General features: G+C 44.1%; 1 protein-coding gene across 1 annotated transcript; it reads left to right on the top strand.

Annotated features, from left to right (window-relative positions):
- Nucleotides 1–21,531: 21,531 nt before the first annotated feature.
- oaz2a (ornithine decarboxylase antizyme 2a) lies at nucleotides 21,532–27,191 on the top strand (the record flags this gene model as incomplete). The annotated part of the gene is made up of 5 exons (XM_079501295.1): nucleotides 21,532–21,597; nucleotides 21,683–21,817; nucleotides 23,810–23,982; nucleotides 25,457–25,542; nucleotides 26,207–27,191. The coding sequence occupies 5 exons, from the start codon at nucleotides 21,532–21,534 to the stop codon at nucleotides 26,341–26,343; spliced, it is 597 nt and encodes a 198-aa protein (XP_079357421.1). The 3' UTR covers nucleotides 26,344–27,191.
- Nucleotides 27,192–27,623: the final 432 nt, after the last annotated feature.

Here is a 27,623-nt window from a genome sequence, read left to right on the forward strand (position 1 = left end):
ACGCTGCTAATTCAGTGCTCCACTCCAGCACGTCCGGCAACAACAACAGCGTCGCGTCCCGATGACGTCATCCCGGGTCCTTCCAGCAGACGACGCGTCGCCAGGAGAGAGGTCCCTGCGCTGCCCGTCCAGTACAGCCGAGGTGAGCAAACCATCCGTAATAACGACCAATACAATAATAACAATAATGATGATACCCAACATACTTCCAATGCTTATCATAACATTACTGGTCAACACCTCCCACCTGTACCTCCAGGCCGGTCCATCTTAAGCCGCCTCGGACCTCCAGTCACCCAGTCCAGACTACCATTACCTCCCCCTCAGCATACCTCTCACCCCCCTGTGCCTGCTCCCCCCTCCTTCCCCTCTTTCAACCCCCCCCCCCCCCCTCCCAAGCCTTCTTCGGAAGGCTTACATCCCAGTCAATGCAGGCTTCACTGTCATCCAACCCCCCTGCACACTCCTCTCACCCCCCCCCCCCAGCTCTCTCCTTCTCCCCCTCAGTCCCCCAGGCCGCTAGCCAGCCCTACGCTCCCAGGACCCAGGACCACCGACCCGAGCCGGCTAGCACCTCCCCCACCTCAGGGTGCCCAGTTGCCCCAGAGCACCCTTCCCCCCTTCCTCCCCCTCCCTCCCCCCCCTCCCCCATGTCTCTCCCCCGCCCCTTTTCTCTCTCCTCCGCAGCCGCCGCCGTGATGCCACCAAACGCGCTCGCGCTCAACCCGCCTCCAGTGTCAACTCACCTCCGCCATCAGATCCTACAGGGTAATGATATTGACCTCGCCTCCATCCTCAAACCCTCCTCTCACTCCTTCCAGCCAAGAGCAATTGACTGCGGAGGGTTTTCAATAACCCTCCGCGACCTCACATCCTCCTCATCAGCCCACTCCCCCCTCACCCACACAGAATTCACCCTAGCCTTTTCTATTTTCACCGACGTCATCTGCTCCCAGTATCCACACAGGAGGCAAGAACTAGACCATTACCTCTACCTCATCACAGATCTCGCAGCGCGCTTCAGCGGCCCCCTTTTCTATGAATATCACCGGCAATTTGCGGCGAGAGCAGCAGCCCGCCTTCAGCAGTGGAATGTCTCCACCTGCTGGGGCGCCCTCGACGTAGAGCTCTACTGCCGGCTCTTCGCCGGCAGTAGAGCTCTCGCCTGCACCATCTGCGGCTGCCCCTCCCACCCCACCACCGAGTGCGTCCTCTCAGCCACAAAAGCACCACCCAGACCCGCCTCATCCGCCCCAGCTCCCACGTACACGCCGCACTCCCAACCAGCCCCTGCAAAACAGCACAAAACCAACCGCCCCACCGGCCCGACCACCTTCCCCTCCTCCTCCCAAGCCCTGGACAAGCGGGGCCGCAAGATCATGTTCATTGGCTTCCGAATGCTCTGCAACAACTTTAATGACATGGGATGCAGCCAGAACCCTTGCAAGATGCTCCATGTCTGCTCCTACTGCGGCGGAGCGCACAACCGGCCCAGCTGCCCCCACAACCCCCCCAAACTAGCCAATGCTGGTTCCTCCTCAACACCAACCACATCCCCCACCTAGTCCACCTCCCGGATGATTCCTCACCATCGACCCGCCATCAGCCCCCCCCCCCGCTCGCAGCCTAACACGCCTCAAGGCTACCTCCGCAGAGCTCGGCATCCCCCTCGCCAATAAAAAACCATGGGGCCTCTGACAAAAATAGAGTTCCTGGGCACCAATCTAGACTCGGCCACCTTCCAAGCCTCACTACCCCAGAGAAACTAGACCGCACCTCACTCCTCACCTCCAACTTCCTCGAAATTCCGTCATGAATTGTACCCCGTTATAGTCGCGGCCTCTCTTTGGGGTCACGAATGGACCAGCCGCTCAGTCCTCATCCACTCAGACAACCAAGCCACTGTCCAAATAATCAATAAAGGTCACTCCACCTCACTACCCCCCATGGCTCTCCTCAGACGCCTCACACGGTTTTCGGTCACCCATAACTTCATAATTCAAGCAGCTAGCCACTGCCATTCATCACGGGCCATGCTTCCATCCACCATCCGAGTCTACATAGCAGGCGCTCTTCCCGTGCCTCTCCTCTCGATCCTCTGTTTACTACAGATACCGGAACCACAGCCACCAGACGCCGGTTCCTCTACCATCTCCGCCAGATCCTGACCAAGGCCGGATACTCAGCATCCGACTTCCCCGGCCACTCATTCCGGATCGGCGCCGCCTCCACGGCCTCCAGACAAGGTATCACTGACCACACCGTCCAACTCCTAGGGCGCTGGTCATCTCAAGCGTACCACGCTTACTTCCGAACGAGCGTTCAGGACCCCAGAGCCGCTCACGGATCTCTGGTCCAGTAAATGCTCCACGATCGATTCTCGATCTTATCTATCCTTTTGGGGTCTCGGATTGGGGGCGTGTCCTCGTACGATCAGGACGCCCGCTACTCAGACCCCATGCCAAACACTCAGGGTATCCTACCCCCCCGGAACCCGGCCTTCGTCCACCACCTCCCCCATACAGAGCTTGCTCTCATCCTTCACCTCCCCCAGGGGCTTAGTCTCACTATCATCCTCCCCCCCCTCACCCCCTCCCCCCTCCTGTAACGCCAACTCATCCATGTCTCCCTCACCCCTCGACCCTCCCCCCCCCCCCCCCTTCACCCGTCACCCAGCCCCTCGGAAACCTACATCCTCACTCCCCCCCTCCTTCCCCTATTCCCAACCTATCATCCTCCTCCCTTCCCCCCTCATCCCACACGGACAGTCCAAGGCCATCCCACGCATATCAATATGCACGCATATCAACATGCATCTCATTTCTACCATTCCTCTTCATGTTCCACTTCTCTTCTAAATAAACGCTAAACCATGTCAAACGATGTTCGATTGAATGTGTGGTCTGTACTAGTGAAAAACAGTTAATGCAGGCACAGTTTTAGAATGTGCTGCATCCTCTCTGTAGTGCACCTGACAGTCAGTCGGCCTCGGTAATGACAGGAGAACTTGGACTTGAAATTGTAATCTTTGAAAATTGACTTGACATGATTAAAAATGAGAGGCTCTCCCTAATTTGTTTTACATTTGAATAAAGATTGAAGTCATATATATAAAGTGTCACTTTATTTTTGATCTTGAGTTACTAGCAGTGTGGACTTGATTACATTTATAAATTGTAATATAGCTTCAATATTACTTCTGTTATGTATACATTAATTTGTGTGTGTATATAATTTATATATTTTATTCTCGATGAAGCTGTAAAACAGCAGAGGTTCAAACAGCCAGAAATACATTGTAATAAGAAGTTTTATGTTAACATCTTTACTATCAGAGGAAATCACTTGAATATAAAATGTATTTAGTGTGTGTGTGTGTGTGTGTGTGTGTGTGTGTGTGTGTGTGTGTGTGTGTGTGTGTGTGTGGGGTAGTAGGCTGCTTCTCCAAAATGAGTTTAAATATCAACTCCATAATTGCAGAAAGTGGTGTATTGGTGCATATTTAGACTTTAGTGCAGATTGAATCTAGCAGTTAGCCTGGTTTCCAGCCCATAGACCCCGCCCACTCCACTGAGTGCACTGCTTCAGGAGGCTCAGAGTCTGATAATCAGGCTATCTAGCAGTTTATGCAAGACTATCATAGTTGCATGGAACTCACTAGTGTCCCAATCCAGTGTTCATTGTTCATTGTGATGTGCTGTTGTAGAGCAGGTACCACTGCCATTCTTCTTATGGACACGAGAGGGCAGAGTTATACAAGTTGTGCACCACTGGAATAAATAAGAGTGGAAGGTTTTCTTGAAAATAAAGATGTACACCATTGTGTATTGCTGGTGAATGTCATCTGGATGTGTACATTATAGAATAACGAACTGCATTTATTAAAATAATGAAACACTGGAAAACAACAATGCATATCACCCTAAATAAATCCAAAACTCATCCATTCATAATTTCCCTTCCTATACAAAGCTAGCCTGGTAAACCCCTCCCTCTTGAAAACATTTCATTATTACGTGCGCAAGCAGAGCGTACAAGTACTGTGGTCGGCTGCGTATGTATAGAGACACGGGGACTACAAATTTCACGCCCCCAAATGAGACAGCGGCCCCACTTCTGGTCCGTTTCAACGGTGTACTGCAGCTGCCAATGCAATCCCTATGAGAGGCCTCATAAAATTCCCAAATTTCACTGGTTCATTACTGAGGCTGTAGCGATTTTTTTTGTGTTCCAATAAAGTGTCCCATATGTTTGATTTGTCCTTTTCAATGTCACATAGGCTACCTGCCATCTCAATATACATCCCACCATGTACTATAATATAGTCCATCAGATTGTGAATAGTGCTAGCATTGTAAATCTTAAGTCAAAGTGGTCGCACGGTATATACGTATATACAGTTGCATCCCTTGAGGTTTTCAATACCCAGATATATTTGTTGTATTTCGTTATATGCTATATGTATTTGTTGAAAACGGCATGCAAGACTAATTATTAATACTCATCTGGAGAATTCACTAGGTAGTTGAAAATATCAGGATATGTCACTCCTCCATTTAGCTGGGTTATTTTCCCATGCAACTATTCAGCCAAGTTAATTATACAACAACGGTAAAACACACATGTTAACACATGTTAATGGTAGGGTCACAAGAAACCCCTATAAATGCTCAATACTGACAGCCGGTCAGCAAGTGGATTCATGAATGTATGTAATGTATATAGACAATATTTTAGGCCAATAAAAAAGACTATATACCAAATTTTCCACCCGTCCACCTCGGCTGCTGGACTATATCGTGTTCAACAGGAAATCAGTTCTCCTTAAATCAGGCCTTGGTTCAGGGCTGATTCTGTACAAGCCTGATGCCAATGACGACTATGACCATGCAGGAGGATCCCGATGATGATCTTGACATCTAGGCCTAGGGCATAGAAACCACTGCAGATGCCCTGTTTCATGCCAACCTTGCAAATTAGATGTATGCTATACTCACCAACATTGTACCGAAAGCTTGGGTTATCCTCTTTGTATCTGTCAAGTTGTTGAGCTGCTTTCTGTCAATACATTCCGTGCAGTGCAGGTGATTCTTTTTCTGTGTTCGAGTTTGAAAGTGCTTGAGTTTGAAATCACTCAATGGCCCTGCGTACCACCTGTTTAGAAATTGGACATACGTAATGCAGGATGCAGCAGGACGTTGCATTATTGAACTCTGTCAAGTTGCAACTTGCAAAACTATCATAGTTGCAGGGAACACACTCCAAAATCAACACTTTCTGGGGAATACAACCCACATGCTCAAGTGTGTAATTTTACACCTGTCCCTGATGATATGTTATTGATTAGATCAGATCAGTCTGCAAATGAATGTTGTATGTACACAGATAAAATATCTCTGCAGGCTACCTAACTATTCATAAAACATGTATGCGAAACAGTTTCACACATCACATGATAGGAGAAGACAGGTAGGCCAGGCCAGGTAACAAAGGGCATGTTCATTTCACATCATGTGTTCATTTCAATTTTGAAAGCCAGCATGCAGATGACAGAATGAACTGGTCAGCATGAAATACAGCGGCCAGAAAGACTCTTGTCTTAATGTGTTTAGCATTTGAATGAAGATGTTGGTGAATCAGTTTCACATCCTGTTTATGTCTACTCATAAAATGTAACATTAAAGGCCAACCTAGCAGCATACATATTGAAAAGCAGAAGCTCTCAGAGAACACGCAGAGATAGATAAAAATAGAATAAAAAAGTTTATTCTACCAGTCTCCCTCAGTTTTGCTCTGCAGACATCTTTCTTTGTATACCCCTTGTGTGGAGATGGGGCAGAGAGCTATGTAAAAAAAATGTTTTTTTGTACTTAGTCAGCAAGCTGCGTTGTTGTCTGCAATGTTTTGTCTGCATCTAGGCTGTAAAGAGCTAATTGTAACCACTTTGTGGGAGCATATTTATGTTCCCTCACTCTCAGCCCTATGTTCCCTCAAAACTAACTGTACCCTATAGCCCTAAATGGATGGAATGTACGCATGACCCACTTAGCATAACATCGCTTAGATTGATTGATTGATTGATATTTATTAACAGTTTGCAGAATTACAGTACATTTCAAGCACAACTCAATACAAAGACTGTGAGTGGACGACCCAATAAAGCATTACACTTGTTTACAAGAGGGTCCACCTTGTTCAATTCATCAAAACATTTAGAGACGTACAAATAGACACTTCTATATAGCCAAAGAACAGAACAGGAATTGATCATAAAGGAGGTAAAAAGGGAAAAGAAACATATACAGTGAGGGGGAAAGGGGTGGGGGGGGGATTCCGATTTTACGGGGGCCAGTTTCGAATTGCAGCCGTCCGTAGGTGCCCTTTGAGAGCGGTTTTGAAGGAGTCAAGGGATTTTTATATCTTAATGACTGTTGGTAGGGCGTTCCACATTTTGGTGGCATAGGAGCGAAAATAATTTAGTCCCTTGTTTGTGCCGAATCTGGGTTGTACATGGTTTGTTGCACTCCCTCTGATGTTGTGGGTGAGGACTTATTAAGGAAGTATTTAGACAGGTACATGGGTATCTTGGTGGTGTATCGAATCTTGTGGACCAGACCCATTGCAAGATGCTGTACTCTGTCGTCGACCCTAAGCCATTCCGGCCTGTCAAAGTGGGCAGGGGTGAGGTGGGTTTCGGGGGGTGAGGCCAAGTAGGAGCCTGACCAGTTTAAAGATCCGTCTCCTATACTGTAATATATGTAATTTAATGTAGGCCTACTGTAGCCTACATGTAGATATCAGATACCTGTATCTTGTTTTGAGTGCTTATATAGTAGATATTTACAGTATGTTCTGTTCTATTGAAAGGTGCAGTTACTAGGTCTGCTGAGCATAAAAATGCTCCATCCTGATGAAAACACCAGGTGAAAATACAAATGTCAAATTGTCAAAAGTAGCGAAAATAGCAGATCTACAAGCTCACTTGTGAGCACACAGTCAACATTGGACTGCAGTAGATTGGATTGTTGATGTATTAGAATCATGACAAAATGTTTATGGTGTGGCACATATGGGCTAAGCCGCCAATAGAAGATGGTGTGTGTGTGTGTGTGTGTGTGTGTGTGTGTGTGTGTGTGTGTGTGTGTGTGTGTGTGTGTGTGTGTGTGTGTGTGTGTGTGTGTGTGTGTGTGTGTGTTCTGATTTAGAATCTGCTGTTGCTGTGATCCTTATTGCGATAAGGATCACAAGTCCTCTAGTCAGAGGTGGTGACTGCGGTCGTTCGATTGAATTACCCTTCAACAAGCAAGCATGAGCTCAGAGAGCAAGATGACACCAAGTCAGTGTCACACGATGTGTTCTAAAGCGCGCACAGAGAATTATAGGTGAGCCATGCATGGCTTATACAGAAGTAGGCAAGATAGGATATGAACAGGAATAGATAGGTACACTAACAGTTAATATTATAGTAACATTGACTTTCTGTATGTAACTGTACCTTGATAAACGTGTGTGTGTGTGTGTGTGTGTGTGTGTGTGTGTGTGTGTGTGTGTGTGTGTGTGTGTGTGTGTGTGTGTGTGTGTGTGTGTGTGTGTGTGTGTGTGTGTGTGTGTGTGTGTGTGTATGAATTAATGAAATATTTATTTTCGTGTCATGCCACTTTGGCCCATCCCATATGGGATTATATGACACATTTCACAAAGTACATTAAATACAACTGACACTACAGTCCTTCCTGTTCATACATATTTGTACATTATTTGAACAAAAAAGAAAACAAAATGGAAATAAAAAAAACGTGTGTGTGTGTGTGTGTGTGTGTGTGTGTGTGTGTGTGTGTGTGTGTGTGTGTGTGTGCACGTGTGTGTGTGTGTGTGTGTGTGTGTGTGTGTGTGTGTGTGTGTGTGTGTGTGTGTGCACGTGTGTGCGTGCGAGAGAGAGAGAGTGAGGGTGCATTTGTGGAAACAATGAGACTGTGGTAGTACAGGGAACATATTACAGAGACAATCAGCTTATAGATGCTAAGTATTACTCCAGTCTAGAGAGAACAGTACACCGCTCTCACTCATGTGCCCTGGCGTCAGTGACGTGACACAGCAAGCCTGTGTGCATGCGTGCGTGCGTGCATGCGTGCGCACAGCTGGCCTAGAATCCAGTCCTGCCAAGTTCCCTTCTGAATCTCATTCAGAGTCCTCAGCTGTCACAATGAAAGATGGAAAACAAACAGAGACAATAAAGGGGAGTACTTCCTCCCTGAAGGCACCAACTATTTTGATTGCCCATATACATACCTTGTTTCCACTTCTTTAGAAATATTTTCTTTCACATCAGGATGGGTAATGATCATTAGACTTAGAGCAATATCCCTCCTATCTCCAAGACTCCATGCATACAGTTAGGAGTTTGAATTAATTATTATTCATTATGTGCAAGATGAGATGTGTTGGGACTTGATTTAACTGACTTAACCCCTTTTTTCTCTCACACTTAAGCCAGTTGATCACCCTCCGCTGTTCCAATGTTGGCACCCGTGCCTAAGGTTACCTATACCCCTAAAGCTGTATAGGTCAGTCCATGATAAAATCAGACTGAAACGTTCCTTTTACCTTTTACCTGCAGATGTGATTGTTGTGATTATGAGCATGAGTCAAACCAGCATGGTTTCTGGATGGTGAGTATCATGTGGGATGCTACTAGACAGCAATGTCCTTACAACAAGGAGGTGGTCCTGATGCGATCCATTGCATGTTCACGTACTTGTTTGCACATGTACACACGTGCAGACTCAAGTGGTGGATATGACGTATAGAGCAATGGTTCCCAAATTAGGGGTCCCCAAATTATTTTGGGGGGGTCCCCAGATGATTAGCTTAATGTGCAGCATTGTTTTCTCACTCAACAGTAAACCAACAGATACCCTGTGTGTATGTCACACAGGGTATCTGCACATTTAACACAAGTTACAATGATTTTTAAGACCTTTGTATTAACTAATTGGCCAAATTGTCGAACATTGTGAAAATAGCAGATGTTCGGCTATTTTCACAATATTTATCTGTGGAACTGAATCAAACTGAATGTAAATAATAAAGTTTCTGGAACCGGTTTATCACGGGTTAGGCTTCACGTCTGCTATACAATTACAATACCGGTGGTTCTCAAACTTTTTTATTTCATGGACCACCATAACTCTGAGGGTGTACAAATGGACCCTTAAGGGTGTTTTTAGTGGTACTACATCTATGGTGTCTATTCTAACTCAGTAACTTGGCCCAAAAGTACCCAATTGCTCTGGGAGTCAGGGCTGGACTGGGACAAAAATTCGGCCCGGGCATTTTCGCGTGAATTTGGCCCAGACCGGCCCACCACAACCAGCGCGCAGATAGCAGAAACTCTACCACCCACTCCGTCGAGGCACACACACAAACAAGCCCTAATACCACCACTTTTACAGAACAACATAAATGATACAAACAGTAGTGGCCCTAAGCAACATAATATTATGTGGCCCCACCCCTGCACTGCACCGCCGGGGGGGTCAGGGGGGGCGCTACCTGGTGGCCTGCCGCCTATTGGCCTGCCTGTCAAAATCATGGCGGCCTGCCTGTCATAATCATGGCGGCCCCCTACGGTCGCGGCCCACCGGGAAAATGCCCGGTATGCCCGGTGGCCAGTCCAGCCCTGCTGGGAGTGCTGACCCTGTACTCTCTGATGATGAAATACATGTGCTGTATTCAAGGTCAAATAATATATGCTTAGTCCTTAAGGGTCCAATTTGGATTAAATGAACATCCATTTTGGATCCTTGCTCGAATTTCACCCACAGATTTACACCTGTGATGTGAGTGACAAATAAAACAGATTCAGATTCTGAAGCCATCAGTCTCCGGTGAACTTGATGTTGGGCGAGGGTCTCTGTCACAGTGAAGGAACTCCCTCCTGCATGCATTATTTGGGCATAGTAGTAGTAGTAAGTAGCCTTGCCGAGCCATGAGGCCCATAGGGCAGGAGCCTATCTCCTGTTTCTGTAGCGTGAGGCAGCTTGATGTACAAGTACACCCCCTGGACATGACGCTAGTATGTCACAGGGACTTCCCCCAATCCAACCCTTGATGCTGAGTGTCAAGCAGGGAGGAACTGGGTCCCATTTTTAGAGTCTTTGGTATGACCCGGCCGGGGATCGAACCCCGACCTCCCAGTCTCAGGGCGGACACTCTAACCACAAGGCCACTGAGCTTATTTGGGCATCCTCTCTTCTATTCCTTTTCCCCCAAGGGTTCCAGGTCAGAGACTGGATTAATTAGCTGTTCTGCCCCCATGCACGTTCTCTGTCTTTGTACATTCCTCTGTTCTGTTGGTTCCCACAGTTCGTTGTTGCTCATTTTTGTCAGGCCATCTTATCTACAGTATTCTCGTCAAGCTCATGAAGGTTTTTATCTGGTTTACAGTTGTTTTGTCGTTTTTGTCAATGCTCACATCTGCTCTCAAGTACATATGGGGGAAATTGACAAATAAACTGATTATGATCTCTCCTCCGTAATTCAGGACTTGATACATTTTATTTTGAGTGTGATGCTTAGTTTAATTTATTCGTGTAGGATGTAGGTGCTGTAATGTCATTGTGTGTGTGTGTGTGTGTGTGTGTGTGTGTGTGTGTGTGTGTGTGTGTGTGTGTGTGTGTGTGAGAGAGAGAGAGAGAGAGAGAGAGAGAGAGAGAGAGAGAGAGAGAGAGAGAGCTTGCATCATATTGAATCACATAATCACATAATGGTGGATAGAGAGAGACAGTGTGCAGATGTCTTGTTGACAGCAATGACCTTGCAAATCATGAGGGTGGTCCACCCTAGCATGTCCTCAAATCAATCCCCACCGTACCCAGCGTATAAAATCCTGGGTGTTTAGTGCTGTTAAATATTTGATCCCCCACCTCCCAGGACAGATTGAATCCCCAACTCCGTTTCACATGATCTTCCCTTTGTCTGAGGGGTGTGAGGATCTCAGAGGACAATGAAAAATACCAGGTCAACGGTGTCACTCTCAAACAGCGGTGCGGCATTGAGCTGAAACATGAGAGTTGTTCTCCGTTTCAGCCACCATGTCGCGTGTGATGCGATGACGACAGGGAACTTCAAGGGCACCTGAGAGCCTTTCTGTTCTGAAACCTTAAACGTTCGATGAGCTGAGATTGGGGCCATGCTAGGATAAAACTGCCGGTTTGTGTATCCATCTCCTGCAACAGAAGAAATATACAATGCGGCTTCTGCAATGAATAGAAAATATAACCACCACGCCTATAAAGCCACATACCTGACAGAGATCACATGACTGCAGTTGGACAAAGCCAAATTAATGATCTGGTCGACAGGCATGTTCCTCAGACATCATCAGACATTAATGGATCAAAAATGTAAGTGAGTCACGATGAGAGGAAACTACAATTGCTAAATGCATCTGCATCCACAGACCTGTCACAGTAAAATAGTCAAATCCTCAGTGTTCACGTCTTGGGCACTGACCCACAATGGCTATTTCCTTTCCACATTGGGGCCTTCCATGCTAAAACTCAAGGTAGCCTACTACTGCTAAAGTACTTGAGATAAAAACTTCACCAAACCCTCATGTTATCTTGATGCACTGGCAACGGCCACAGTCTGTAGTAGACTGTCAGAGAACACAGCAACATATCTGCAGCATCTCAGCCAACGTTACATCACAGAGGCTGTTTTTTCCATATCACCAGCAGGTGGTTTATGAGACCGTGCAGGCTGTCTGATAGGGCAGACAAGCCTGTCTCTATTAAAGCCTGTCGCCGTTAAAACAGTGATGTGAACTTAGGACAAACCCCTGTGCCAGGATCAAGTAGCTAGCCGGCTATCTCGTTACCAATCTGATAATCTGCATGGGGCACCTTTTCCACTCACTGTCTTGCATAAGGGGATCTATGTAGGCTGTAGGGACTTACATAATTAGACTAAACGAGCCAGCTATGAGTGTAATGACGAAGCTATAGTTGTTAGTATTACATTAAAAGAGGCACTTAATGACATTTCATCATTTTTATAACCACCATGAACCTGAACCCTGTCATAATAATACAGGCCTGTCTGAAGTCCTTATCAGTTATAGCTGTATGGCGCCCCCTATTGAGAAATTGTCATAGGGGCTTTGTTTACATAGAGATTTGTTAGATCATTTTCAGAATCACAAACACACTTTATCAAGTATGAGGTTCGTGCAAGACATTTGGCACAGTGACAAACCCTGCAGTATCAAGCAACCAACACGTACAGGACATAATATAATAATATTATCATAAGTTCAAGTACACCATATGAAATGTATTATTGACTGATTCACTGATATGTTATCCAGATGGGGTAAGTACAGAGGGGCAACATCATGGGATATCAGAAACATTTATAAAGCAATTCGTGTGTGTGTGTTTGATGAATTGAACATGGTGGACCCTCTTGTCAACAAGTGTAATGCTTAATTGGGTCGTCCACTCACAGTTAACAGCCTTTGTATTGAGTTTGTGCTTGAAATGTACTGTAATTCTGCAAACTGTTAATAAATATTTCAATCAATCAATGTGTGTGTGAGAGAGAGAGAGTGAGAGAGAGAGGGGGTGGGGGGGGGGGGGTTTGATTGATTGATTGAAGAATTTATTAACAGTTTGCAGAATTACAGTACATTTCAAGCACAAACTCAATACAAAGGCTGTTAACTGTGAGTGGACGACCCAATTAAGCATTACACTTGTTTCCAACAGGGTCCACCATGTTCAAATCATCAAAACATTTAGAGACGTACAAATAGACACTTCTATAGACAGAACAGGAATTCATCAAAAAGGAGGTAAAAAGGGAAAAGAAATATATACAGTGAGGGGAAAAAAGGGGGGGGCGGGGGGGGGGGGGGGTAAACAACTCCAACGTAAACAACTTCAACTAGGTTATGTGCAGCCCTTCACACTCAGTGCAAAAACAGATGGTTTACAACTAAAGAACAAAGAAAGTGGTCATGCGATAACGCCAAAATCCTGCTTTTTCTGGCTTTTTCCACAAAGCCTTAGTTGAAAAGTAAGTCAGTGAAACCTAAATACGGGCCCAGGAGCAGGAGGTATATATGGCACAGTTTCAACATGCAGCTCTTTAACTTGTAAACAGTCTGGCACATTACTTCCTGAATGGATGTCCAGTCGATCTTAAATCCCATAGCTCGGGGAGGGCGCTTATTGGCGCTGTGATTGGCTACTTGGATGTCAGGGCAACAACAGCGCGTTCAGAAATAGCGCACTGAGCGCACTCCGGTGCGGAATTTCCGATCGCAGTGGTATAAAGTATTTTACTTGTCTGTACTTCAGTACAATTTTGAGGTGATTTATTTCTTTTTTTTTCTTTTTTCTTTTTACATTTACATTTCGGCCGTTTGAATTATACGGTTATACCGCAAGTCCATGCATTGTGAGCTTGTATAGATCTGCTATTTTCAAAATATGTTTTAATACATTTTATAAATGTGAAAGCTTGTGAAATGGAACATTCTGCATATTGGACTACTTTCTACTTTTGGTACTTTAAGTACTGGTACATCATTTTTACTTGTAAAAGTCTAGTATTTCTACATTGCAGTATTGATACTTTTACTTAAGTATAGATAATACATTTGAGACATTTCCCCAAAGTACAGTTTCATTATTTTAGAGCTGATGTCTGGTTGGTGGAAAATTAACCAACTCTACAGCCAATTACTGCAGGGCCGCACCTCCGAACCATGGGATCTAGACTGTGTTTATAAATATGGGTTTTCTTGCGGCCACAGAAGAGAGGTTTGTTGGTGCCGCTCCTGTAAACAACTCCCAGTGATAAATAAATATAAATACATATTACCAATCTCCACATACATAGTCCCACACTATCGGACTTTAATTCTACCAGGGTTTTTTTCCTTACGGATGGTGCATTTCTCGGTGGAGCTTCTGTTAAATAGTCATTGTTTTGGTTGTCAACAAGGACACAAGTTTCCCGTTTCCTCCAGGCGATCATGCTGAACACAGAGGAAAGGTAAGGCAATGTTTCCCCCACACAAACAAAAGCGTTGCTTTGTATCTATGCTAAAGCGGTTGTTTGGTTGGCAGACAAGTTGGTAGTGCGTTGGGAAACACAAACCTTTTCATGACGCAGTGGGAATGTTATTTTGCTTTGTTGTTTTTTTTACCTCTCTCTTTAAAAAAATATATAAACTCCCACAAATAACTGCTGGACAATATTGCGCTGGGGCTGCAGAAATGTAACCCCACCCGTGCAACAACACCACATATTTGATCTTCCAAATTTGTTTATTATAGTTTATTATATTATATTGTTATTGACATCATCTTTTTTGTATTATTATTTTTTGCCTGTGGTACATTTCCGTGTTTTATTCTTGCTGCGCATGCAGCTGTCAATGACATCTGCTGCTGAGATGTTCGTATGATACTGTACCCTATTATTTGACCAACCAAAAACCCAAAATATTATGTGATTTATTATTTCCATTCAGGTTGATGTGCACGATCTAGAGTATATACTGTTACATTGCATCATAGGAATTCATCTTGCAAAATTAAGTCGTATAAATTACTAAATTAGTATTTTTCATTGTCTCTACAGTAGGCTAGTGCTAGTTAGAATGCCAAAAATGTATCCCCCCAATCAATCTCCCATGCCATCTTTGAAGAAATAACGTCTGCTATGCTAAAACGGCAATGTCTGTGTTGGTTAATAATATTATATGGGATGTTTGATTGAATACTTTATTAACAGCTTGCAGAAAAAAAGCACAGGAAAGTACAGTTCATTACATTGTAATTACCTTGTAATGATTACAAGGTCTGTAACAGTGCTATATGGCTTTAGGGGAGCTAAAGCCATATGGCACAAAGTCCAAGAAAGCCTACGACTTGTTTTCCATTGGGGTCCTGTTATGTATATCAACACAAGTTACTTGATTGCTCATATTAGCTGGATCTTGTGAACACCTTTCCATTGTTTTGCCTACTTTATAGCTCTGTAGACATTAGGAGTTTTCTGTGCAGGGGAAGGCCTCGTTGTTATTATACGTTAATTGTTATTATTGTAACGACCGTTACATTATAATGACTATATCATTTATTCTTATGCTTAAAAAAAACATATTTTAGTATTAGTAAGCTATTGTTATTATGTCAAAAGCTCAATAATGCATGCACATGTCGTGTATGTGTATCTTTCTATGCTTGTAAGGGAGCAGACTTGCAAAGACAATCACAGGAGAGTGCAGTTCAATACAGGTCTGTTAAGAGGATTTTAAACCCAAGAAAGCAAAGCACTAACGCTTATTGGGGTCCTTAAATGCCAGAACGAGTGTCTTCCATCCATGTGAGGCCAAGCAAGGCCATAGATGTTCATTCTTGTTGCATAACCCCCCCCCCCTTCTCACCTTACCCTGTCTGATCCCTTCTCCTCTTCACTCATTTATTTTCCTCCTTACTCTCCAAACCCTCCTCTAACCAGTGTTGACATGGTGTTCCCTCTTTTACTTTCTTTATATGATTATTTCCTTTTTTATTCATAGAAGTGTATATTTATTATTTGTAATGTCTTTAAATATTCTGATGAATTGAAAATGGTGGACCCTGTTATAAACAAGTCTTTAGTGCTTTATCAGGGTTTCATCCACAAAGTAGCAGTTTTTTATATTGACTGAATTGCAATCAATCAAAGCCATGTCGGCTTATATAAGCGACTTTGGGCTGTAAAGTTGCTAGTAAAAAAATGGTAGTTAGTTACGGGTTGCATTTTTTGGGGGGGGGTCTTGTTTCCAAATAGGCAAGTATACTTTATACAACTAATTTTGTTGAGGCCTGAGGCCGAAATGCATGAATCGTTAAACATTCTCAAGAAATAAGAATGTGTATCTGAGCCGGTCTTGCATTCTTAATTTTGGAGTGCTGCTTTTTCCACTTGGGTGGTATTTTGTGTTGTTGGAATGTTTCAAAAAACATATTCCACATTTTATTTTAAGAGTCTTTGAAAATAACAGATCTACAACATGATGCGACGCATTGTGAGCTTGTAGATCATCTATTTTCAAATGGCTGAATAAGCCGATGCATATACTGTAGGTATAAAGTGCTAGTGTGGCCTAGTTGCTTCTCGTGGGCTTGTTTTCCTACTGCCTCTAACTTCCCCCTTTCCCTCCCTCCCCTGCCTTAGGAGCATCAGTGGAGAGGATGTCAGTTATGTCACTCAGAAAGTGCCTGTTGCCTAATCTAAGTGATACTAGGTAATCTGGTTGATTCTGTCCAGCCTGTGACAGAATCTGGTCACAGATGACCGATGTGACTACAACTCAGTTGAGAAGTGGCAATGCATCTGAATGTTCTTACGAAACGCATAATGAGTGTCGTGTCCTTCTAAAGTATTCTCCTTTTCTGTGTACAATTCTTACCCGCCTATAAATCAAAGTCTATGGGATCGAACCCCGACCTCAGGGTTGACACTCTTAACCACAAGGCCACTGAGCTGGCCAACCCATAGTCTGAACGGTATAAAACCCATACTCTGAACGTGAAGCTGTGAGCTGAGGCAGAGGCTTCGGCACAAACTGATTAGGCCTGTAGATGTTCATAAAACGAAAGCTTGCTGCAGCTGGAAATGATGTCTGAGTCACTCTTGTTTTTTCTTTCTTAGTGTACCACTCTGGTTACAGATGATGGCTCTAGTCTGTAATGATATTGTGTAACTGGTGAAAACATTTTGAGCACCAAAACAAAAGCTTGTCTTCTCTTGTCTGCATCAATAACAATGCCAAGTGTTGCATGTTAAGTCTAGTCCAACAATTAATAAGGTGTGGACTGGCTGAACTGCACTGGAGGAGATGTTATCAGACACAAGAAAGAATGACATAATATAACTTTGAGTTGATAATATGCCTTCCTGTTGTTTGCATGTGGCTTAATTTATATTCACCTTACTAAGAGGCCCTCACTATTCTATTAGGCTGCATCCAACAAGTATGTGTCATTTGGATATGGAAAACACCTTGTCCTGCCAAACATTCATGCAAGCTCGGGGCATATTTGTGTCACACTGGCAGCAAATGACATATTTTGCAACCCAAATGTTTAACATGACTTTGTCAAAGTTTGTCACTGGTGGCAAAACCACGGCAGACTTGCTTCAGTTAAGCCATAGATTTGACCTAGTGTCTAACAGCTTTTAGATTTGTAATGGTTAATATATGTGTTGAGGATATTGCAGCTTACAGTTATGCATGTGTCTCTTGTAGGCTACAGTATCAGCATACGGGCAACTTGTTTTAAAGTGTGTTACAGTCCATAAAATCACACTATTCAAAATGATTGTTTTAACCTGGTGGTTCTTCAGGCTTCAGACTTGTGTCTGTTTTTTGGCATGGACTCTGGAGTCCAGTCACTCCAGTGTCAGGTTGCACAGCACGTCTTGCCTTCCTGTTTCAGTCTGAACTCATTTTCTGACGTGTCGTGCAAACCCTGTCAGACCTTGTGTCTCTGTTTACATGAGACCAAGACAAGTAGTCCAAGAAGAGGATTACTTTTTTTAGAGTCAAGGTCTTTGCCTCTTTGGGCAATACCTTGCCAGACATTACAGATTGATGGTTCTTGAATGACTACTACTAATTAATTGCTCCTCTGTCGACAGTTGCGTTTGGACAGCGTTACCAATTCGCTCCGGTTCATGTTTTCACGCCATCCAAATGCAACGTGACGCAGCGCACTCAGTGGAGCCCAGGCCTTACAGTGCAAGGACTCAATTTGTACTTTTTGTAGGCTAATAAACAAAATGCCAATGTTTCAGACATGCATGCACAGCTGTTGCACACAACACACAAGCTGATTTTTACCACTTTCACAGGCTCATACACACACACTCATACACATGGTGCATGCACAGAGCCACAATCTTTCACTTGTGAACATGCGCACACACACGCTCTTTTCTGGAGAAGGGAAGGATGACGCACTTAGCATCCTCACGTCCCGCAGCAACACACACATGATTAATGTCTCACAGCCCTGCTAACACACACTCCTTTAAGATCACCACCCAGATTCCCATTTTTAGAGGTGACCTCAAGCTCATGACCTATTGCAGGCCTGACAAGCCGAAGGCCCTCATTTAGAGGGAATGGGACGGGACAGAGTATCAGAAATGTTGAAATGTCAGAGGACAAGAGTGTAGCCTTTCAAAACAAGCTGCCATTCCTATCAAGGTCATATCTATATACGTCCGTCTGTCTGTCTGTCTGTCTGTGTGACCCAAAAAAATACTGTCCAAATTGACATAACAATAATAATTAATAGTTAGAGCAGTTAGATCATGTTTAACAATTTGTGTGTGAGTTTTACCAGTAGTGTGCTTGCATGTACCGGTACTTGTTTTTTTTTCTTTCTTTCTTTTTGTTTTTTAAGTGAATGAATAAAGGTTATAATAATGAAGGTGTAAGGAAATTGTGTGACAAGAGAAGAGCAGCAGGGCGGTCATAATGAGATTGTTTTCCTCTCCTCTCTCTCTCTACCGGGCTTGTCACCATGCAGATCAGGGTGCCCAGGTGACCTGCATGGTGAGTAGTTTCCAGGGTATCGAGAGCACACTTCTTCCCTCTTGTACCAAGATCTGCTGGGGATTTTCATTCCATTGGCCCGTCTGTGACATAACAGGAAATGGAGCGACGCTTTGTGTTGTTGTTATGGGTTGTTGTTGCGATGTCATGTCCTCCGTCAGGTCAGCCAATCGGATGTGGTTTCTGTTTAAACTTTCCTTTTCCTGACACATGGCTTGACTTTAGAATTAGAAACCCACATCCTCGGCAGCTGCTGTCGAGGAGGTGCCTTTGAAACTACCTAACCTAACGGGGCAACAATAATGTTGACTGTGGTTGTACTACTAGTACTACTAGGTCATTCCTGGGTGTGCAACTGACTGCGGAACCAGGCGTTGCTGTTGCAGAATCTAGGGAATGTTCTCTGAAAGCGATATTGTCTGATGTGGCTCTGCATCTTTTACGATAGTCACTCATATTTGATACGGTCTGTTTCTAGCGAAAGATTTAACTAATTTCGGCAGTAACATTAGTGTTTTGTTTTCTCGCCATCAGTTGATTCTTCATATCCATATGAGTCAAACCGCCGGGATCATTTGTTTATTTCTAAGTCTAGGAGAATTCAGAACGGGGGAAAAAAATGCGACCCAGGTAGGATGCATACATTACGTCATACTTAGGTGCTCTATGGACAGACTCCGTTGGCTGCATGTGACCCAGGAAGATGTTTGACCTAAGCCCATTGTCTCTAGCTGTTTCTCTCGTGCACACACACACACACACACACACACACACACACACACACACACACACACACACACACACACACACACACACACACACACACACACTCGACAGTGGAGGTTGCAGACTGTCATTATGACTGCTCTGATATATTGCACTGTAACCCAAAGCGTGGGCTGGGTGTTGCAGTGAGCTATTTCAGAGGTGTTTACAGATCATGTGTTCAGCCCAACCGAGACCAACTGGACTTGGTCGGCATCACATTCAGATCAGACTGATCTAAGATTAGGTTTAGGTAAAGTCGGGTATGGTATTTTGTTTTGGTCTAGTATCTGGAAAGCAGTACTTAGAAAGACGAATTTCTATAAAACATGAGGTAAAAGTGGATACAAGGAATTTAAATGTCAAAAGGTGACTGGTTGACATGGGGTCTGATTTCTAAGCTGTAAAGATGGCTTGAGCAGGGCTTGAGAAACCACTTGGAGACAAATCTAGGCAGCTGGGTCTATGTGACCTGGATATCAGTTGATTTCAGATAATGAATTTCATAAGGTGACAGTTTTTTAACTGAATTGTTATTATTATATATATATATACATATTATTTTATTTTGGAACATATGGGAGTGTGTCCAACACGGAAATGGATAGAGTGGAGACTCACTTAATTGGAGGGGGGGGGGGGGGGGGTTGAGTCTCGGCTCCACCAGGTCACGAGTCGCGACATAATAAACTGAATCAAAGGTTAATAATTAAATGGGTCAAATAAATGGGCACGTTCTTTGAACTACTTGACCACACCTGATCACACCTGATTAACTCTGTTAAACATTGCTCTGTGTTTACTGTGGAATGGGTTGCTCTCATACAGCTGTTTTCCACTGTGTTCCATTACAGTTCACTTCCATTAAAGGTTGTAAAAGCATAAATACACTGGCAGGGTAGCAACAGATGACTGTCCCATCAGATCTGTCTGCTGGGTTTATTCCAATGACTTTGGTCCAGTATTGAAATACTGTGTTGACCATTTACATTACATCTAGCTGACTCCACTCCAACTAAAGCAAGTAAAACGAACAAATAGAATAAGTATCAACCAACAGTAAGAAATACAAGGGACCGAGACAGTGGGGCCATTAAGACTAAATCAGAACTCTCTAATACAAAAAAAATGACCGATGATTGTGTCTTCAGTCCGCCAATCTAAAGTGGACTGGACACACAGACATCAGTCAATCGATCCATGCGTCACTGATCAACCTCTCTTCTCTCACCCATCAATCAATGGCAACCCATAATACTCTCACCTCTGGGTGACCTTCCTGCTTAGGGCCGATTCATACTCCTATTTTACCGCTGTTTCGGCACTGTAGTGCCGAAATGATTTCGGCTCGTCAGAAATTTTCAGTAGCACCGAAGAGCCGACTTTAGGACGGTACCCGCCCCCCCGAACCTCAAATGACGTCACATTGTAGGCTCTACAGAGCCGAACCGACTTTTATTCGGCTCTAAAATAGGAGTATGAATCGGCCCTTAGTCTCCTGCCCATCCAATAGTTTAGTGAACTCTCTGTTTTATTTGTTTTTGCAAACGTTTATCCTACGATTTTGTAACCCATTTTTCACCCGGTGCCCATTGCTGAAGATATAAACCTGGACGCTACTCTCCCTCCCAACCTGGGGAGAGCCTCGAACTGAGCTCATCAATGTATGAGGAGTGAGCAAGCCGCTACTTACCACCCTGACGTAGTGTGTGGAAGGAACACGTTATTCCAACCAGTTCCTTTTCCCTCCATCAGGCTGACTAGGGGTATGCGGAGGCATGTTTTTTGTGAGGGTACCTACCCTCAAGGTTCAAGGTTCAACTTTATTGTCAACAATACCAGTTACAGGGTAAAAGGCATGTGAAATTCATTGTGCGTTAAAAGACCATACAACAGCTACAGTCTAGTGTCAAATAATCTGTATAAAGAACTAAGTGCAGGTTACAACTAACATCTCTAAACACAACTACTGAAAGTGCAAGATCTCAGGTGCAAAAATGCAGAAGGCCTTAGACATATGGCCATATAGTCGGGGCCTTGTAGTGTTCCCTCTAGGGGACATGGGGAGAACATGCAAACTCTACACAGAAAGGCCAAACTCCACACATCAGCCAACCCCACCTAGGGTATGGGCGCTGATGGTGCAGAGGAGGGAACACGACCACAGCTTCCCCACCGTCAACAGCGCTACCAACTGGGCCACCGTGCCCCTTTGTGAACTCTATCTGACTCTCTCCTTTTCCTTTCTCTCTCTCTCTCTTTGTTTGTGTCCATCCAGTTCCTGGTTAGCGGGGTCCAGACTGTGCTGCTCGACAGGGGGCCTGGGGCCTCTGTGGTGCTCCTGATGACCCTCTCCCACAGCAAAAGATCCCGGGTGGGCGAGGGACTATCAGGGATCCCTCTCTTAGCGTGCTAGTACACAAGGTGAGACACGCACGCACGCACTAGTACAGAAGGTGAGACACGCACGCACGCACTAGCACACTTACTGTAGACTAGCTAATACAGGAGGTCTGTCCCTCCCTTCCCTATAGTCAAATTGAAATACTTCCATACTCGCAAATCGAGCAGGTTGGACCGACATTCCAATACTCACATTTCTGCTTGCTCGCCCCTCTGTCCTGGATGCTGTATTTCTCTCTATGCTTATGAATTGAGCATGATTGTATTGTAGGTCAGGATGTATGTGTATCTGTATCTGTAGTGTACATGTATTTCTACCTGTCTATTATCATAATAATAATTATAATAGTCCTTGTTGTTCCCGATATATTTGTCTTCACAAGTCTGTTCAAGGAACACCAACAAAAAACGACTCAAAACCATATATTATTGCACAGTAAAACATATCGCCAAGACAATGTACATAAGTTCCCCACTGTACACCGAGCCATCCTATCGGCGGGGCAGTTAGTTTAATACTGCGATGCCTGAGGGGACAAAACTCCTGCTAAAACTGACCACTTTTTCCACTTCAAGGATGGCATGAGGTCGAAGTAGCGATACAGGGGATGATCAGTGTCATTTGATATTGAAAGTGCTAAGCGTGTGATGGCCTTATTGTTTATTTCAGAGAGTGTGGGTGTGGGAAGTCCGATGATCTTGGAAGCAATACGGATAATGTTGAAAAGTTTGTTTCTGTTAGACATGGAACATACAGTGGAACAAAACAGGTTGAACTAGAAGGATGCAATCCTGCGAGTGTGGTTGCCTAATGCCTATCTCTATAGGGAAAGAGCGAGGTGACGAGATGGTTGACATTCGAGCCGACGGCGGCATAACTCGGCCGCCATGTTGTTTGTTACGTCACTCTGTAGTCAAAGCAAGCACTGAATGCACTGAACTCGGGCAGTGTACACGATCTTCCATCAATCCACTATCTATGTTTAGCAAAAAACTACAACTTGGATTGTGTATAGGCCTACAATCTTCCATCTCTCTACTATCTTTGACGTCTCTGTTTAGATTGTACGCGACCGCATACTTTACAATTCGAAGAGTTGAGTTGGGTATGGCAAAAATGCCCTGGGAAGAATTTCGAATCGCTGGCCAATTGGAGGGGAGAATATAGAGTTATTGCACGATTTTAAAAGTTTTCGACGATTTAAGCGCTGGTCAATAGTCCGCTTGCCAATAGGCAATGACACTAATAATACTTTTGTACAGTAATAACAGAAGATGAGGGGCAATAATAAACTAGAAAAGCAGAAGCAGTAGAAAATGTATTAAAGCTTGAAGAGAAAGTAAAAAGAGGAAAAGACAAAAATGGACCATTGGCCCGGCGCCGTGATGATGGATGGTGACGCATTCGGTGCCGCTCCAGGAAGCGGAGGACGTTTGAATGCGTTGCTATAGCAGCCACAGATGGCACCTCTGTGTGAACCTAGAAAGATCTACCCTTCCTCATGCAAAAGCTTTTACAAAAGAAAAATACAAGCTAAATAACTGCATAAAGCTGAACATGTTGAAGTTTGAACTAGATTCCTAGCACAAAGTGTGTGTGTGTGTGTGTGTGTGTGTGTGTGTGTGTGTTGTGTGTGTGTGTGTGTGTGTGTGTGTGTGTGTGTGTGTGTGTGTGTGTGTGTGTGTGTGTGTGTGGCCTGGGCCATGTGCATAAAGTGACCATGAGTGGCCTAAGAATAGCTGGCATGACAAAAAGTAAAGCCAAACAACTTGCCAAATACTGCTCTGTTTCGGCTGTTATAGGCAGTTTGTCTGTGTGGAGGAGGAGGTGCCATGTGTATCCTTAAGTGAACATGAACTGTCAACCCCTTTATATTTGTCTCCTTGTAAAATTAATTGTAATTTGTGGATTCAAATAAAGAAATCGAAGTGTGTGTGTGTGTGTGTGTATGTGTGTGTTCGCTGGCGCGAGGCCTCAATAAATGTGGTGTTCTCCTTTATCCTCCCCACTAGGATGACCGTCTGTCTGTGAGTCGCCTGGCCGAGGTGAATGGGAATCCGCCTGTTCTCCACTTCCACTACCAGCTCAACGAGCGCCGCTCAGCCTGCTGGGACACGGCACTGTCCGCTGGAAGCCTCTTCCTGGAGATCCCCCCTGGACCACTGGTAGAGGGCAGCAAAGAAGGGTAAGGGGGGAGGGGGGCTGACCCATACTGTAGTACAGGGGTTCTCAACGTTTTTGGCCGGGGACCCCCGAAAATGCTTTGGCAACGTCTCGGGGCCCACGCCCCGCCCCCTCCCGACCGCCAATATAAATTGACTGCTACAATAACCTTAATAATAGAGACAATACACCATAAATAAATACTGAAACCAGATATAATCATTAGGGAAGGTGTATGCATGTACTATGTGTACTATATGTAAACTCTTCATTTCCATTTTCCAGCCATTCAGTAGGAAAATGAATTTTATTTGAAATGTATTTGGGGACCCCCCCCCCGAGGGGTCGCGACCCACGGGTTGAGAAACCCTGCTGTAGCAGACACTCGGATAAAGAAGCGCACCCTTTCATTATCAATACTTTGATCATTGACCATTATCAATACTCTGTTACAAGTAAAAATACGTCTGTTTGACTTGATTTAAAAGTACAAAAGTATTAGTATCAAAATGCAATGTGTAATAAAAGTAGAAGTACACATTAGTCATTATGCAGAATGTCCCATTTCACATTCCCATGTATTTCATGTATAAAAACCTTTTGAAAATAGCAGATCTACAAGCTCACAATACGTCGCAGCTTGTAGACAGGCTATTTTAAAATGGCCGAAACGTTAGTTAAAAAAAGTAACTAGTAACTAAAGTTTTCATATAATTGTAGTGGAGTAAAGGATAATATTTGACTCTTGAGATGTAGTTGGAGTAGAAGTTAAAGTACTGAAAATTAGAAATACTCCAGTAAATACTTACATTTACTCCACAGTATAGTCTGGTCTTCACAGATCCTGAAAAATAATACATTTGTCTGTGAAACTACCGTAATTAATTTGTTTGTTATGTCAATGCTTTAAACTGCAAAATATGATTCAGGACAACGGCTCAAAATAGACAATCTGTTCAATATACTGTAATGGAAAGTTCAAGAGTTCGGCTTTCCTGGTCGGAGCGAAGGCAGATATTAGGGAAAGAGTGTGTGTGTGTGTGTGTGTGTGTGTGTGCGCGCGCATGCATGTGTTATGGTACCTTCTGCGTTCCATTTGGGTCAGAGCTGTGCGTTCTCACAGGACATGCGTCATTGGGGGGTGGGGGGGTGTGTGCGCCATGCTGGTAGAGCAGAGTCACCTTGGCAGCTGTCGGCTCGCTGCCAGCTGCATTATATAACAATGCAGCGCTTATGTAAAAACATAAAACATTAAAAGCTCAGTACATCATCCTGCTCTCTCTCCCTCCCTCTCTCTGTCTTCCTGTCTCACCCCCCCCCCCCTCTTCCCACACCACCCCTTCTCTGTTTATCTCTATTTTGTCATCTTCACTTTTTGTCTGACACATTTTTAAGGTTGTTTTAATGGAATTACCAATATTGCTGTTTATAAATGCACCATTTGCCATTTATACAAATGTTTAACAATACAAAATCTCTCTCTCTCTCTCTCTCAGTCTCACTGCTCTTCTGGAGTTCGCTGAAGAGAAACTCAAAGTCAACCACGTGTTCCTTTGGTTCGGCAAAAACCGAGAGGATCGATGTAAGACTTTTTTGCAAACATTTCTTTTTATTGAGATTATATTTTATCACACGGCACAGTCGGGAAGGAGAGTAGAGACATTATGACATGCATTCAACATGGTGACCGGGATTGTGGCTGTGTGTACAGCCACAATGTGTCTTCCAATGTGACAAATGGCGAACAAGCTCACAGCGGCCACAAGCCTGGTTGTGTTGCGACATGAGCTTTTAGACTGGCTATTTTCAGTTAATATGTTTGCTGTAGAGGGAAAGAAGTATGGGACCAAATATCAGTTAAAGGGATAGTTCAACCAAAGAATTACCCCATGAAGCCTTGGATTCAAGGAGATTCTTTTTAAGCCAATAATTTGATGACCAGCAGTGGTTCCCTATGGAGACTCAAAGAGGCTCCTTTGTGTCTCCATAGGGAACCACTGCTGGTCATCAAATTATTGGCTTAGGAATTCGACAAAAACAAACCAACAAAAAAAGCCATGAATTCAAGTCTCAATGGAGTGAGTAATAAATAGGTATCCCTTTAGGTATATCGTGTTGGCGTGGTTAAAAAAAATGTGATGGGGAGGAGGGATACAAGATTACATTTTACATTTATAATGATAAGAAATGGTGAAGATAAAATCATATTTTGTGTGCGTGTGTGTGTTATTGTGTTTGCCCTCCAGCGGTCGTCATCAGGTCGTTCCACTACATGGGCTTTGAGATGGTGAAGCCAGGGAACCCGGCCGTTCCGCCGCGGCCAGACCTTCTCTTCATGGTCTACTCCATGGACGGTGGCAACAGCAGCTCCGACGACGACTGACTGACCACGCCATGTCAGCAGGCTCCACCCACATCCCATGTGGCCCCTCCCCCTCCTCTGACGCTGTTCCTCCCTTCACCTCACCCTGCCTTCCTACCTCCTCTTCCTCTGATGAAGAACAGCTGCATCTCTCATGGGGGGAGTTGTAACCCCTTCATCTAACCCTTCTCTCCTCTTCCTCATGTGACATCATCAACCCAAACACCTCTCCGAACCTAAACTCCAGTTGTGACTAGAGGAAGCGGGGAGGTCTCATACATACCGTTTTGAAGACTCTTGATAAAAGGAGAAGGTGTGTGTGTGTGTGTGTGTATGTATATATATATATATGTGTGTGTGTGTGTGTGTGTACGTTCTGGAATTTATTTTTCCATTTTCTTTCTCCCAACCATCAACCCACGATGCGTTTAGTTGTATCTGCGTGCTGCACCGCAATGAGACAACTAGCCTTTTCTTTATAGCATTCTTGGAAAGTAGTTCAGATAAAAGAAAATGTACAAAGCAAGTATTTTGAGGCTTTATTCAGGGGGGGGGGCGGTAGCTGCATTCTAAATATGACATCTTCATATTGTTTAGTTTAACTGTTTTTGAGGAAGAATTGGGGAGAAGCTGATCCCTGATCAGCCTCTGTGGTGGTCGCCCTCATGTTGAAATACATCACATCATCATTCCAATTTGTGTTATTCGTTTTGAAGCCCAAATTCTGTCTGTTTGACAAAAACATTTAGTCAAAATTATGTAGTCAACATTTGTAGGATTTCTGTGTACATTGCATTTAACCCATTTTGACCTGAGATCAGATTCTAAAAATGTCTTCTACATCCTGACAGTTTTCTGAAAAAGCTATGTTTCTGTCAGTGGTTCTTTGATTTTTCAAAAATAGCAGATCTACAAGCTCATAGCGCGCCACCGAGTGGCGCGCTATGAGCTTGTAGATCTGCTATTTTTCAATAGCTAAAGCATAACATAATACTAACACCAAAAGGGTTTCCCGCCCAAAATGGTTTAACTACCACTCTTTACTTAACCCCTGGCTGTCAAAGAGATTGAACCTGGGGGTATTTTTGGTTACAGGACAATCTGTAACCACATGAAGGGCAGATGGAGATTCAGTGTTGCCCCACTCCTTGTATCTATTCTGGTACTGGCAGTTCCCCCTTCTAGATCACAGGATCCCTATTTTTAATGTCAATGAATTAACTAAAGCTTATTCTAGAGTTGTTTATCCTATCAGCTAAATGCCTGAAATGTACAATGTCAACCTGCAATGTTGACCTGAA

This window comes from Electrona antarctica, assembly GCF_951216825.1.
Source record: "Electrona antarctica genome assembly, chromosome: 5".
In the NCBI taxonomy this organism is placed as follows: Eukaryota; Metazoa; Chordata; class Actinopteri; order Myctophiformes; family Myctophidae; genus Electrona; species Electrona antarctica.